At 37.7% G+C, this 16,336-nt stretch overlaps 1 protein-coding gene and 1 long non-coding RNA gene across 2 annotated transcripts; both read right to left on the bottom strand.

Annotated features, from left to right (window-relative positions):
- Positions 1 to 114: 114 nt before the first annotated feature.
- LOC127774888 (protein LURP-one-related 5-like) lies at positions 115 to 2,969 on the bottom strand. The gene is made up of 2 exons (XM_052301181.1): positions 2,274 to 2,969; positions 115 to 966 (listed from the first exon to the last, which is right to left on the bottom strand). The coding sequence occupies exons 1-2, from the start codon at positions 2,889 to 2,891 to the stop codon at positions 835 to 837; spliced, it is 750 nt and encodes a 249-aa protein (XP_052157141.1). The 5' UTR covers positions 2,892 to 2,969; the 3' UTR covers positions 115 to 834.
- Positions 2,970 to 14,715: 11,746 nt separating this feature from the next.
- Positions 14,716 to 16,336, bottom strand: LOC127774829 (uncharacterized). The gene is made up of 3 exons (XR_008017820.1): positions 15,964 to 16,336; positions 15,503 to 15,892; positions 14,716 to 14,955 (listed from the first exon to the last, which is right to left on the bottom strand). It is a non-coding gene; the product is annotated as an uncharacterized LOC127774829 (long non-coding RNA).

Below are 16,336 nucleotides of genomic sequence, written 5' to 3'. Positions count from 1 at the left end.
GGTTGTTTTGTGCTGATGGTGTGTGATTGTGCTAGCTTGTCTACATTTCTCGCTTTGTCGTCTGCTAATGCCAGCTTTTTCAACCTTTGAGCGTTGGATTAAGCCATTGGACGCCATCAGATCGTGTCCTTGGGTAAATTATGGGTGTTAACCTGGGTTAACTACAATTAACCAGATGTAGATCAGTTTGTCAACGAAGTAGAGCATAATTAATATTGATCGGGTGCTTCATTTCAACAACCTAGATGTTGATGCCATGACTGATGCTAAAACATCGTGCATTTGGACTTCGATAGGGATAAAACAACTGAACCCACATTAAGGCTGAGTTCTTTTGTTACCTTTATCGACTTACATTTCTTGTTTTTCGCACGCATGTTTCTCAAACTGTTAAACTGTGTTTTTTTTTTTGCAAAAGTTGTTTTAAAAATCATGTTGATTTTTTTTAAAAAGCTAATACTTATTAATCACATGTTAATGGATCATTCTGTTCTGCGTGTTTAGAGGGAGAGTTTCCAACTCCAACCAAAGAACACAGTCTAAGGGTTAGCAGTTTGAGAAATATGCATGTAGAAAACGAAAAAGCGAAGTTGGGTAAGGGTAGTGCTGGACTCAGCCTTAAGCATCCATGCTCGCACCGATCGAAATGACCGGCAACGGGTGTGATATGGAATTTCCAAATTACAGTACAATCTTCTTCAGTGACGTGTTCGTGTATATTTACATCTCACACATTATCCATCTCGATCGCAAATGCAACATCACATCCTGCAAGTTCTCGATCACTTCAATTTGGACGGTCAATATAATCCATCTAACCAGTTAGTCGATCAGTCAGCGGTAGGAGTTGGAGATCATGAGCATGGCCATGGCGACGGCCTGGTCCATCCCTGGCTGCACCGTCAGTGACAACACGTCCTTCCCCAGCAGCGTCGTCTTCCTCGGCCCGCCTCTCTTCCTTCTCACCTACAAAAATTCAACATGTTTAAACTGCATGCATTATACAATTCATCATCATCTATTTATCATTGTTCTCGGAGCGTGGATTGTTGAGTGGTTTCGAACGGTGGGTGTGAGTTTGAAATTTGCTGCTGCATTGTGCTCATTGATGTTTATAGGGGTAGGATATCTGCGTGTATATTCATAGGAATGAGTGCGTGTTTGTTTATATAAACGTTTGCATCTGTACTATGTATCGAAAAAAGAGAGTATATGTCTTCTTTTTTCTTTCTTGTCTTTTATTTACCTCTGTAACGGTTGGGGTGCATCGTTTTGTGCAGAGTTGGAATAATATTTTATCTTGAAATAAATATTCATTCAATTAAAAATAAATTGTTGAGGAAAACTACATTGTATCATCAAACTCTCTTACTTCCTCCACTTTCTCAACTCCTCAATCATCATCCCTTACATCCAAGGCATCCCCACCCACTTTCTCCCTTCCTACACCAGATCTGGAGGTTGGCGAGCTCATTGGGGTTGTCAGAATTGGTGAAGTCGACGAGGAGAGAGGCAGCGCGGTGAGCTTGGTGGTATTGTAGGTGAAGAGGGAGGAAAGAGAGGAGGGGTGAGTCCGAGCACGATCAGATCCGAGGCATAGATGAGGAGGTGGTTGGTCTCGGCGTGGTGGGTGATCTAGGAGTTGGAGAAACTTCATGCATGCCTCGAGATTGTCACACAGACATCACTCGAAGTCATTGTTCTCCTCATCACTCATGCTGCTCGTCGACGATGCATGCATGTACATCGTGGCCACGTCATTCTCGACTGATACCCACATGTATTAGGTTGGTACCATTTACCGGGGTCTGATATCTAGGGTGTATCATATCTGATACATAGGAACCATGTATCAAGACAAGGTGGAAGGGGTGAGCACCATCGCTGTCTAGTCAGCCGACGAGCCATATATTGCCCGTTTCTCTCCTCTTCCCCTTCCTCTCCTCAATGCGCTCTCTCCTTCCCAGCTATTAGGTACCATGTGCCTAATATCCTGATACCTAGATATAATCAAGGGGCGGTGAGGGGACGAGCGTCTTCCCCACCTAGTCAACCCGGGAAATAATAATTTGGGATTGAATGAGACGTATCCTAGTCCAAAGGGCTGTTCAGATTCGTTGTCCCTTAAATGTTTTGATGGGATCCCGTCCCTTATTAGTTACCCTTAAATATCATTGCATTATAAGTGAATCGCTCGTCTTTCCTCACAGGTTTAAGCTTTACGTTGAATTAGTTGGTGCACGCATTCAACTCAATAAATAAATAAAATTTACCTCGGCGACGAGGGAGTTGATGCAGCCGTTAGAGCAGTGAACCCTGGACCACTCCTCCCGGCGCGACCAGCTCATGCGGTAGACGCCATGGCCGCACGCCGCCTCGTCGCCGTTGCCGGCGCCGGCGCCGGCGGCGAGCATGGACACGGTGCAGCTCGGGTTGCCCAGGTCCTTGGTCGCCCTCATCACGAGACGTGGCGGCTCATCCTGGGAGCACGTGGCGGCGCCATCGCCGTCGCCGACGTCGCCCTTGTACACCTCCCATGTCTCCGGCGTCAAGCTCATCAGCAGCACCCTGCAATGGCGGCGGTGGCGGCGGACGACGGTGAGGAGGACGCGGCCGGCGTGGTCCATGAGCGCCACGCGGCGGCGGCCGGCGCCGTAGCTGTCCACGCGGAACACCATCCGCCCGTCCGCGTCGTCGAACACCGCGTACCCCTCGCCGTGGAACACCAGCGACTTGCACCACACCGTCAGCCTCGCCACCTTCTTCTTCGCCGGCGGCGCCGGCGGCGACCGGCATGGCTCGTCGTACTCCTCCTCCTCCGCCGCCACCTTCGCCCTCTTGTTGGCTCTCGGCGCCGCCGCCACCGCCACCGCCTGGTCCAGCAACGCCATGGACGGCGTACGTTGCGGCCGGGGACGTCGCTGAGCTCGCCGGCGGCGACGTGGGCGCGCGCGCGCGACGGCGCAGCTGTTAATAATTGCTTAGCTTTTGCTTAGCTTTCAAGTGGTTGTCTTGTTATTTATATAGCCTTTGATTTCTTGCCTTGTGTGCCCACCCTCTAGTAAGATTTTTTTTTCTTGTCCTTTTTTTTTTTGCATGGATACAGTTAGATATTTTTTGTTTTGGTCAAATTAGCATTTCTTTTGTGTGGATATATACAGTAAGATTTTGTGATGGTACTCTTTTGATTTCTAGTACTCACCACTTTAAATGTGTGAGTCTGAGGTTTGTGATGCTACTGTTTTTGATTTCATCGTCAGTGCTTTAAATGTTTTGAGTGTGACCGAGTTGTTTGGTAGCACCCTTCACTACTACGGAGTACTGAAGTACTGTCCCCTCCGTTTCAAAACATTATTTTAAGTTGTTTGATTTTTTCTAGTAGTTTGACCAAATTTATAAAAAACTATAATAGTACTTTTAACAAAAAACAAATATATTATCATAACATATTCAATGTTAGATTAATAAAACTAATTTGTTATTTTAGATGTTGCTAAATCTTTTTATAAACTTGATCAAACTTAATAAAGTTTGACTAGGAAAAAAGTCAAGCGACTTATAATAAGAAACGAAAAGAGTAGTTTTCAATGAGATATATATTTTCTAGTCTAATAAATCTAGACATAAAGGCTATTTAGATTCATTGGACTAGAAAACTTTTGAAATCAAGGAAGTAATCTGTAAAGGTTACAAACAACTATCACTAACGGTTTGAGGACATGTAGTTTCTGATCGACATTTTAGCGATTATTCCTTTCGTTCTAAACAAGTTCTTTTTCCATATATAAATTTGGACATATGCAATGTTCAGATTCATATGGAAAGATGAACTTAATTATTTTAAAACAGAGATAGTAATTTGATTTGTAAGGTGAATCTCTCACCATGCATCTCAACGTTGGTCAACCGTCAATGATATTTTCTTTTGAGTAAATTTTAGAAAATTACAACTTTAGCAACAAAACTATCAGTTTGCTGCAACATTAGTGACATGTTTCAATTTGCCGCAACAATAGCGTAGAAAATTATCATAAAACTGTAACTTTCGTTATATGCTACTACAGTATATATAGGTGACAACTGTAGCAACATATAACATAAAAGTTGCAGTTTTGTGATAATTTCCCACGCTATTGTTGTAGTAAACTGAAACATGTCGCTAATGTTGTAGCAAACTGATATTGTTGTCAGTTTTCTGAAATTTATTCTTTTCTTTTTGATATTGTAAGCTCTAACAAGAGAAATATATGAACTGCTATAGGCTCTAACGGAGTAACGGTTGGGCTTTATATATGAACCATTAATTAACAATTTAGCCGAATGATGCGTATGATATATATATTCTACTATTAAAAGAAATTCTATGTTTTGGTTCTATAACTTTCGGTTAGCAAACACTAATTCTGCAAAATATCAAAGTACAAGCCCTTTCTTGCTACTGCCATCAGGTTAATTACACGAGGAACACGCATGTTGAATAATATTCCCACATATATGCTGAATAGTCCCATATGCAGATATGCCGATGCAGTTGACCTAGCTAATTAAGCCAGTGCCTACAGGATTCCCTAATCCAAATATTTTTTTTATCAACTCTATTTCTTTATTCAACTACTATCATTCTACGTTGCACTCGACATTGTGTAGAGAGGGTACTATTAAAAGAAATTCTATGTTTTGGTTCTATAACTTTCGGTTAGCAAACACTAATTCTGCAAAATATCAAAGTACGAGGGTCGTTCCCCTCTTCAAACTGTGTGAAATGAGCAATTCTACGGTTTTTGAGGAGGTACCATGAGGTACCAAAAATTTAGTGTAAAATTTGGTACCTCATACTACCTAGGTACTAAGAAGTACCAAATTTATAATAGAAAAAGTGGTACCTCATGGTACCTCCTCAAGAACCGTAAAATTGCTCGTGTGAAATACGTATAATGCTGAAGAATATCCCATAAGATATCACATATTCTAATGTAAAAATATAGGTATTTCTAAGGAACTAGCTATCTCGAGGTATCATTTTTTTAAAATGATATATATAGATAAAAATTTCTCTTAATAAAATACCCTTGTTGATCCCATTTTTTTTTAAAACTCTTGATTGTTCATATATATGCTTGTTTTTCATGCTTGTGGCTTTTTTTATCATCTTTTTCTTAGCTGAAGCTATCTAGCAACCTTTTTTTTTTTGCTTCTTAATTAGTTATAAGAGTTTAAATTAGGGCCGTGATCCGTATCTCCAAATAATTTTATCATCGTCTTATCATGCATTCATGCATGCATGTCATTGTATAGCATTTCAATATATAGCTACTAATTCGACTGGGTCTGAATGACTTCATACAACTATTTCTAGAAAGTGAATGATGTTAGTTAAAGCAAACAATTCAACCCAGCCTGTCCCCTTTCTTTTTTCTGGGATCACAATCTAACTACTAAAAGATATATTAATTGAAATTGAAATTCAACAATTGATATATACCTTCTGCAGATCAACAAAGATCAGATTTAATACACATTTTATTATATCAATATATTTCTAGATCGATAGGAGAGTATCTCAACTAAATATATTGGTGATCAATTCTAGCAAGTAGCTAGCGTGTGAATGTAATTATATTGCTGTCAAGCTTAATTAGTTTTGTGAGTTGTGACGATCCATGGAATTAAAATGAAGTGACAGCAACCATTGTCCTGTAGCAACATATACTATATGTGATCTAAAGTCAGACCGATTCATCCATGGCTATTTATATACATATACACATATATTTAACAATTATATGATCAGTTCAAACAAAAACTAGCTGGCATCGCTGTTAAGGAATGAAAGAATTTGTGCGTGCAAAACGTGAGCTTTGTATATATTGTACATGTCCATCGATCAACCTCCAATGATACTAGAAAAAAAAAAGAACGAATTACATTCATGTAACTGTCCTCATCATTACTTTCACCTTTGGATATATCTCGTTGGATTTTCTTTGCTTCTTCCCAAAAGGTCGACATCTTGTGAGCAGGGTTTCATGTGTTGGTTTGAAAATCCACAATTTCTGAAAAATTCAGGAATCTCGGTTTGCCTGTTAGGATATTATTTCGACCAAAAGTTCAATTTTTGTAATCAAGTGAATTTTGTTCAAATTCCAACCTTTTCCACTCTGAAATTTTCCCTGAATTTCTGCAATTTCTAAGGCCTTATTCGTTTTGAAGGATTCCTAAAGAAAATCTCAATACCTTTGGAATAAGCACTATTCATGCATTCGGTTTGTAGGATTCAAAGGAAAATTTTCCATAGGAACACTATTCCAATCCTCTAAAAATCCTCCAAAATGTACTAATTCCATAGGAATGAAAACATCTACTCTATCCTCTTTTGTTTAGCTCGGTGGAGGAAAAATTCCTGTGTTCCAATCCTTTGTTTTGCACGTGCATTCTTACATTATTCCTACGTTTTTTCTATTCCTGTGATTTGGAAATCCTGTGAACCGAATAAGCCCTAATGTTTCTACCCCCCACCACAGTCACACCCAAAAATACAAACATATTTGATTTATGATATAATAAACGCCGGTTGTCAGTTGCAAGCAAAGGTGCATATCAACCATCAATTTTTTTTGCCTACAATTTGCTTTGTCTTGATAGCTTTCACGTCAAACATCAACCAAAGCAATGTACCCACACTAGTACAGAACCTTCCATCTGTGACGGCTTCTAACATGCCTGGATTAGCGAGCCGTCTCGGATGAGTCATCTGCGATGGACCGAAAAAGCGCCCGATTGAGATACGGTCGCACAAACATGTTAGATGGGCATAAAACTCAGGCCCGTCACGGATGACAACTATCAGTGACGGGCCGTAGTTTAGACCCGATTGAGATAACATTACATATCTCAATCGGGCCCCAAGTTAGCGCCCGTCACAAAATTCACATATCTCTCATCTGGTTTTATAAACTATAATATTGATATGTAAATTTTGTGAACAATGTTACTAACACTTTGTCGGATGAAGAAATGACAAACATAAAAGTTATAAATCTTGGTGAGTTATACAACTTTGTTGTTGATGACTTTTTTAGTTGAAATCATTTAGTATTTGAAAATGTTGTTTGAATTTGTCATATTTTCAAATTCAAATTCAAACTGTTTAAAAAAATTATATAAAAAAATGACCAAAATAAAAGTTATCTCAATCGGGCTAAAGGTCATCCGTGACGGGCGCAAACTTGGGGCCCAATTGAGATATGCAATGTTATCTCAATCGGGTCTAAACTATGGCCCGTCACTGATAGGTGTCATCCGTGACGGGCCTGAGTTTTATACCCATCTAATATGTATGTGCGACCTTATCTCAATCGGTAACAACTAGGCCCGTCACAGATGACTCATCCGTGACGGGTTCTATAGTAATGCCCGATTGAGATGACTTAGTAATTTTTTTTCCATTTGTCATATAAAATGTTTATATTTGTGAGTTGACCTGTAGCAAAATAATTAACTACAGTATAATAATTCATTTTATTAGTCAAAATAATTTTTCGGGTAGTAAATGATTTCAAATGGAAAAATTGTCAATAACAAAGTTGTATAACTTATCAATATTTACAACTTTTATTTTGGTCATTTTTCTACATAACTTTTTTTTGAACAGTTTGAATTTGAAATTGAAAATATGACAACTTCAAACAACATTTTCAAATACTAAATGATTTCAAATGGAAAAATTATCAACAACAAAGTTGTATAACTTATCAAGATTTACAACTTTTATTTTGGTCATTTTTCAATATAACCTTTTTTTTGAACAATTTGAATTTGAATTTGAAAATATGATAACTTCAAAATAACATTTTCAAATACTAAATGATTTCAACTAAAAAAGTCATTAACAATAAAGTTGTATAACTCATCAACATCTATAACTTATTTTGGTCATTTTTTTTATATAACTTTTTTTTTGAACAGTTTGAATTTAAATTTGAAAATATGATAACTTCAAACAACATTTTCAAATACTAAATGATTTCAACTAAAAAAGTCATCAACAACAAAGTTGTATAACTCACCAAAATCTATAACTTTTATGTTTGTCATTTCTTCATCTGATAAAGTGTTAGTAATATTGTTCATAAAATTTACATATTTGTGTTATAGTTTATAAACCAGATGAGAGATATGTGAATTTATTGAACAATGTTATGATCACTTTGTCAGATGAAGAAATGACCAAAATAAAAGTTATAGATCTTGATGAGTTATACAACTTTGTTGTTGATGACTTTTTCAGTTGAAATCATTTAGTATTTAAAAATGTTGTTTGAAGTTGTCATATTTTCAAATTTAAATTCAAACTATTTAAAAAAAATATATATTGAAAAATGACTAAAATAAAAGTTATAGATCTTGATGAGTTATACAATTTTGTTGTTGATGACCTTTTCGGTTGAAATCATTTAGTATTTGAAAATGTTGTTTGAAACTGTCATATTTTCAAATTCAAATTCAAACTGTTCAAAAAATGTTATATAGAAAAAAAGACCATAGTAAAAGTTATAGATCTTGATGAATTATACAACTTTGTTGTTGACAATATTTCCATTTGAAATCATTTACTACCCAAAAAATATTTGAATTTCTTATATTTTAAAATTCAAATTTTATATAGTTCAATCAAGCCCGGATGGAGAAATGACAAAAATAAAATTGGTAGATCTCAATGAGTTCTACAACCTTGTTTTTGACAGCCTTTTCATATGAGTTCATTTAGTATCATAAAATTCAATTCGAAATTCATTTTTGCCTAGAAGTCTGATTTGCCTCCTCCTGATGATAATACTTTCAATATATATATTTGATCCAATTAACTCGGTTTTGCTGGTGAAATATGTGATCAAAATGGATATTATGTGAATGTGGTTGTGTTAAATATATTGATGGTTGTGTATGTGAATAAATGTATAATAGGAGATGCTAGGGTGTGATATCCTGGCCCATGGCTTAATAGGATTAATAGAACACTCATATCAACAAGTTACAATTTCTTTTCTGGAAGCCAATCTCCAAATAACTATGAGGTTAAGCGTGCTTAGCCTAGAGCAATTTTGGGATGGGTGACTGAACTCATCTGTGACGGGCTATAATTTAGTCCTGTTAGAGATGAGAGTCATCTGTGACGGGCTATATTTTAGGCCCATTAGAGATGAGAGTCATCCGTGATGGGCTATAGTTTAGACCCGTTAGAGATGATAGTCATTCGTGACGGGCTTTTGTGTTGGCCCAATTGAGATGTGTGTCATCCGTGATGGCCGAATGCCCGATTGAGATATTTTCTCATATCACTGATCTTTGCTTAGTGACGGGGGCTATGCCTGAAAGAGATGATGCTTTAAGCCCGTTAGAGGCTTAGTGACGGGGGCTATGCCTGAAAGAGATGATGCTTTAAGCCCGTTAGAGATAACCAATCCCGTTCTAGTGCCAAGAAATTACATCTAGATAGGGTTAACTCATTCGACATCCTGCTGACAACTTCAACCTACTACCAATGTTCTTGCGATGACAAGTCATTTGTGGGCTCTACGTGGTTCATCGTCTCCCACCTTTTTAAGTGAAATACTACATAGAAAAAAAGACATTCTTGGATAGACAATAAATAATCCTAGGAGGGTTATATCCCCAAGATTGCTAATTGTGATGTCAGTGGTATTTTTTTTGTGTCGATGCCTACCATGTCCAAATACTCTCTAATTTCTAGCCTTTTTCTTTATGTAAGAAATTTCTACCCTTTAATTCTGTTCCTCTAATTAAAGTGGTAGAAATTTAGAAGAAAGAACCCCACATAATAGCACATAAAGCTACTCCACATTACAAATTGACAACACCTATTCTCTTCTTATAACCCACTTGGCAGCTCTTAGATATATATAGACAGATACATATTGAGGGAACTATATGGCTCATTTTATAGCTGCTGGATGCTGCCTGACTTTAATATAGAGGGAATGCTAGGATCTCAATCCTGTAAAGAATTAATCAAAATGGCACAAAAGTAAAAAAAATAAATTAATCAGGACATCCCTTATTTTGCTTTCTTGTGATTCATTGTTGTTGAAGCTCATTAAGCTAGGTGGCAAGGCAGCCATCTTGGTTATTAATGCAGCCAACAGCAATTCATTATTCACTTTCAACTGCAAGGACTATTTAGAAAAGAGACTTCAGCTTATGAGACTTTTGAGAAGTAAATGCAATGAAATCGCTGCACTATTAAAACAAATCGACTGTTGATTGATTACCAATGAATCATGGAGATATTATGGAGATTTGGGTTGCAATATAATAGAGAGGTTACATGGGACGGCCGGGGAGTATGTTTTATGGGTATGATATCAAACACCTCCAATCTCTATTTTCTTTTATTAATGTGTATTCCATTTTTCAGTTAACACTGTACACACAAGACATCAAAATTATGGATAGCACCTAAAAACATGAATGAGATGGGAAAATATGTCTATTTTTGGTTTTTTAAGTCACATCAGGAGATCAAATGGTTGAAGCTAGTTAATTTGGCGGCACATTTGGGCTACTGGCCTTCATTAGTCAGTCCAATTTTGCAGCCATATATTTTGTTTGAATACATAATATTAGTGGTTCGACAATCTTAAAGATGTAGAACACATACACACAGTGTTGTTGTCCTGCACTAGTAGGTCACCCAAGCAGTATGTGTGGCTTGACAACGCGAGTATTTCCTCTTTGGCAACAGCATTATATGCAACCATCGCTCATCGATCGATATACTGCAGCGACATATATACTAGTCTAAAGATAAATTTCTCTCTGCTTCCTATTCCCATACCTACACACTCTCTAGAAATGTCAGTCATCATCTCATGCAACTATATATATAGTATTCAGAAACTTCCTCCATGCATGCCTCTGCTTAATTCCCTCATAGCATTAGTTCTGTTGTTGTTTCTCTTCTTTTCAGGGTGTTTCTCTTTCTTGTCTTGGAATTGATTCCTCTCTGCTTCCCATTCCCGTACCTACACACTCTAGAAAATGGCACTCATGTAACTAGACATGAAAACTCCATCCATGGTTTCCACTTAATTCCATACAAACACTTCTTTTTCTGTTCTTTCTTTCGCACCCTCGCAGGCAAGTGCGAAAGACATATATAGACATTCTTATAAGCCATTTTACAAGAGCAATTAATTTTACTCTGCAATCTACCATCTGCACTTCACTGTAAAACTTCATTCATTGAATTTCCTCTATGTACGGATCTGCCACTGTCAAAGCCATGGTAGCTTGGGGGCATCTTAGTTAGTTACATGGAGTCATTGATTCTTTCAGAAAAATATATATATGCATGATCGGTTCAAACAAAAGCTTGGCTAGCATCGCTGTTAAGGAATAACTATGTGCATGCAAAATACATGCCTAGTATATACATGTTCGTCGATCAACCTCCAGCGATAGTAGAAATCAAAGGCGAGAGAGGATTACATGTAACTGTCCTCATCATTACTTTCACCTTTGGATAGTTGGATGCATTTTTCTTCTATTATTCCCAAATGTCACCATCTTTGAGTTGCAAGCGAAGGTACACAGGTAAATCGTTTACTTCATCGCCCTGCTAGCTAAGACTACGCTTTAGTAATGGCTGAAAACAAAGATAATAAATTTTCTCTGAATTGAACTTTTTACATCAAATATTGATGAAAGCAATGTGCCCTAGCACATTCAAGATAGGCTTAACTCACCCATCTGTTCTGCATTCAACTGACCACTCCAACTCGCTATTGATGTTCACGTCGCATGTTTATTTTTGGGCTTGTCCTTGTTCTTTGCCTCCTACTTTTGTAAGCTAAAAACTACCTTGAAAAAAGGCACTCTTACATGGGTCGATGATAATCCTTGGAGGCCAGTCTTCCCAAGATAAAAAGTTACGATGCTATCAGTATTTTCTTATCTCGATGGCTACCATACCCATAATAATCCTCTATGAAATTTCTAGCCTTTTGTTCATCTATTGATGTAGACATTTAGAAGAAAGAACTCAAGATAATCAAATAGCACACAAGCTTCTCTTTTGATAACCCACTTGGCTGCTCCTAGATACATATTGATGCATATGCATATGGCTCAATTTATAGCTGCTGGATGTTGCCCATCTTTAATATTGAGGGAATGCTAGGACCTTAACCACTGTAAATAATTAATCAGGATCGCAATTTTTTTAAAAAATAATCAAAGACATTGAAATAACAAATTGACATCAAAATAATATGATTCAACCTCAAACCCTTTTAAATGTAGTAGCAGATAACATTGGAGTCCAAAAATTGATGTGTAGGTGCTGCTAGTAATCAACAATATGCTCATATTGATGATGTTATTGTTGCTGTAATGAAAGATGCAGTGCCCCAAATGCCTCTAGAAAGACCCAAAGTAATTAGAGAAGTAATTATATGTACATGTAAAGAGTTCAAATGTGAAACGGTATAATAATACGCTATGCCGATATACAACGGTTATCATCGATCAAAAAAGAAATCCAAAGGGCACTCACGTTTTTGGCATGATCGCCGGGAATTGAGAGAATTGAATTGTATTAAAATAATTTCATTTCATAAAGCTAAGTGGCAAAGTCATCTGGTTATTAATGCAGCCAATAGCAATATGTTTACTTTCAACTGCAAGGACAATCTAGGAAAGGGGCTTCAGCGTATGAGACTGTACGAGAAGCACATGCAAGGAAATTGTTGTACTGTTAAAACGAATTGATAGTTGATTAATTATGGAGATTTGGGTTGCAACAGAGAGGATAATTGTAACGGGAAATATGGGTGTCATCCAACACCTCCAATCTTTGTTTTTCTTTCATTAATGTGTATTACATTTTTCAATGCATACATGAATGAGATGGGGAACATAAGCCTATTTTTGTATTTAAACCACATCTGCAGATCAAAAAGTCTAAGCTAATCTGGCAGGTTTGGGTGTAAATGAAGATGTATGCACTTGGTTCAGTAAACCATTCTACAATCTGCTTGCCAAGAGTATAAGACTAGCCTCTAATTAAGCTTGATACTGAGCTTAAATGTGCCAAACATTGCCAGTTGATACTGTTTTAGACATGTGACTCACAAACAATTCTTTCTCAGTTGTCATCTGCACTCTTGCTGTTGTGGGAAATGAAGGTGTCAACATACCACTACAACTGGATGTAGTTGAGATTCTAATGATTTGTTTGTTTATTGGACTAAGGTTGTCGATGCTAGAAGAGAAAGACTTGTTCCTTTCACATGCCATGTAGTTCTGCCAACGTTCAGCCATCCTGATGCCTAACATTTCTATCTCATTCGTCTATGTAACAAGCTGGATTTTCAGAAGAGAGAAGGCATACATGAAAATCCTGCATATTACTACATTTCTCCTCTTCTTTTTACTTGCATTGTTGTTTCTCTTGGCTCGTAGTTCTTTTATACAACCACAGTATGCAATTATGTAGCATTCACTACAGAGATGGTAAGGATCTTAACCATGCTCAGCAACAGCCATTGAGGCTTCTGTACCAATCCATGTACTCCGACTCAATTTAAATTCTACTAATGTGGACACAGTTTTATGCATGAGGAGAATCCCCTGACCTTTCATGGTACAATGATATACGAGCAGTAGAAAATCACATATGCATATGTAACCAAGCAATGCACTACACTTTACCACCTCTCCAAATCAGTCACATCAGTTCTCAAATACATTTGTTGAGTATCCTATGTGTGGAGCTGTCATTGACCAAGCTCAAGGTATGATTTAGGACATCTTAGCTACATGGATGCCTATAACTTGAGGGTTCGCGAAACTTACAATCCTGATGTCTCATATGCCCAATTGCATTTTTGTTACATACTCCCCCCCCCCCCCCCACACACGAGTGGACTGTTGTTTGGTCATGCATAAACAAGATGAATATAATACAACATATGAACGAAATTGACTAAATTTTGTGGGAGTCTAAATATGCTCTCTGAAACCACATAAACACAGTATATATATACATATACATATACATATATATATATATATATATATATATATATATATATATATATATATATATATAGGGATGCGCTAAACTGCGTATAGGGTGCGCAATAACTAAACTACTCCCCTCACAGCACCCACCCCCACCCCCACCCCCACCAGGGGGCTCTCCCACCGTCTCCCACACCTTTTTCTCTCTCTCACCATTTTTGTCTTTCAGTAAATAAATTACTCGCAGTTAATATCTTCTTATTAGTAAATGAATTTCTAACTAATAATTGATCTTTACATTGTCATCCCGCACCTTTTGGCATGTCCATTCCAACTGTAACCCGCACATTTCTCTTGCACACGTAGTAACTAAATTACTCCCTGTTAATATATTTTATTAGTAAATAAATTATTCGGAATCCAATTCATTCCTTATCTCAGTAATTGGATTACTCCTAGGTTGTTTTCAGCCCTTCTCAATTGGTTACTTCTCTCAGTAAATGAATTACTGTTGGGTTGTTCTCATTCATTCTCTTAGTAAATAAATTACTTAAGATAATACTACACTTAATTGGTTATCATACTTTCTCGCAGTAAATAAATTACTTAAAAATAGCGTATTGACATCGTCACAAGATTTCTCTTAGTAAATAAATTTATATTACACCAATCTCAACATAACATATTGATACTGCCAAAAAATTCTCTTAGTAACCATGTTACTATTGCACCGATAGTTCTCAACATATGTCTCTTAGTAACTAAATTACTATTACATGCACGAATCCAACAAGCAAGACGACGCTAGTGCCACATATCGATGTTGAGCCGACAAAGCACTATAGATTCCTTAGGTCTCCCATCGACATATATCCATCACCCACGAATATCTAGAGAGCATCCCACAGCCACCTGGATATAGACAAAAACGATTACATCATAAGAGAAGTCTTTAATTTACACTCATAAATGACTCTAAATGAGATATGGTTCGCCGAAGAAGAAATAAAGTGCTTCATAAAAAATTGAGCTACCAGTTTAGGTTCCTTTATGCCTACTTTTAGCCAACAGTTCTTTTTTTATTCAGACAAGCATGGAGGTCACATTTTGTTTCCTTAACTGTGGTTCCTGGGCTCGCCTAGACCCAATTTGCAATCGATGACATTGTGCAAAAAAGAAAAATTAAGAATGCAGTTGGCCGAAAAATGTAGAATAGGTAATTGGGATGCTTCAGGCTAAAATATCCAGATATCTCAGATTAATACATACAAGTTATAAACTACATAAAACCTGCCATCTTTTCAGATGAAAAACGATTTCAAGAATAAAAATGGATAATGTTCAAAAAAAAAGAATAAAAATGGACCTAATGTTCTTAGTGAAAAGAACAATCATAAATTCAGAATGATCTAGATTCTAGCATTCACTAGTCAATTATATCCAAGGATCAAATTTGTACCTGGAGGGTGGGGAGTCGATGATCTCGTTGGTAAAAATAGCAGATGCAGAAAAACACCATAGTATGTGCATGTTGTAGGTGTTGTTCTGCTCTGACAAGGATACCTATGAATCAATGAAAACGAAAGACAAAACAGATGTCTTCATCCCAACAAATAATTGATGCACTGTAATTTACATTTTGAATCTCTCCAATTGGAGCCGGGATATGCTGCTTGCTCTTCTTGTTGGCCTCAGCTTGGGGGAGTGGTGCAGCACCAGTCGTCGCCCCGGCCACCGCGGCCGGCTCCTCTCGCTGACGATCACTTGGTTGAAGGGGAGCACCACTGGCCGTCTAAATGCATCATGAAAACAACAGCCTCTAGCAGCGGGCCTGACTACATTGAAAATCCTACAAAATCAAAGGGTGTGTCAGAGCAAAGACAGAAAGAAAACAAAGCGGAACAGGAGAAAGGAGATGACCAGATCGATGGGGTTGATGCCAGGTGCACAGAGGAGACGTTGCCGCATCACTGGCATCCCTTTATTCTCCTTCTCCCGTCTCTCTTCGTGTTGAAAAGAAGCAAGTGGCCACATCCGGTGAGGCGGGCGTCGGCGCCGGGAGAGTGATATGGAGGACGTCGCTCCATCCTCTCCGTCGCCGCCGCCGCTCCTAGTCGAGGCTGCTGCCGTTGCCGACGCTCAACTGCTCCACCGAGCCGCCAAAGCGACCACCTCTGTCTCTCAGATCCAAAAAAACAGGATCGGGATTGATTGTAACTGAATGGAGAAGTGGTTAGACATCTATATATGTTGTGTAGGTAACGTCCAGTAAAAATATTATTCAAAATATGGA

The sequence above is a fragment of the Oryza glaberrima genome, chromosome 5 (assembly GCF_000147395.1).
Source record: "Oryza glaberrima chromosome 5, OglaRS2, whole genome shotgun sequence".
NCBI classification, from domain to species: domain Eukaryota; kingdom Viridiplantae; phylum Streptophyta; class Magnoliopsida; order Poales; family Poaceae; genus Oryza; species Oryza glaberrima.
Note: the sequence above shows the minus strand (reverse complement) of the source record. Positions and strands in the feature narration are given on the sequence as shown.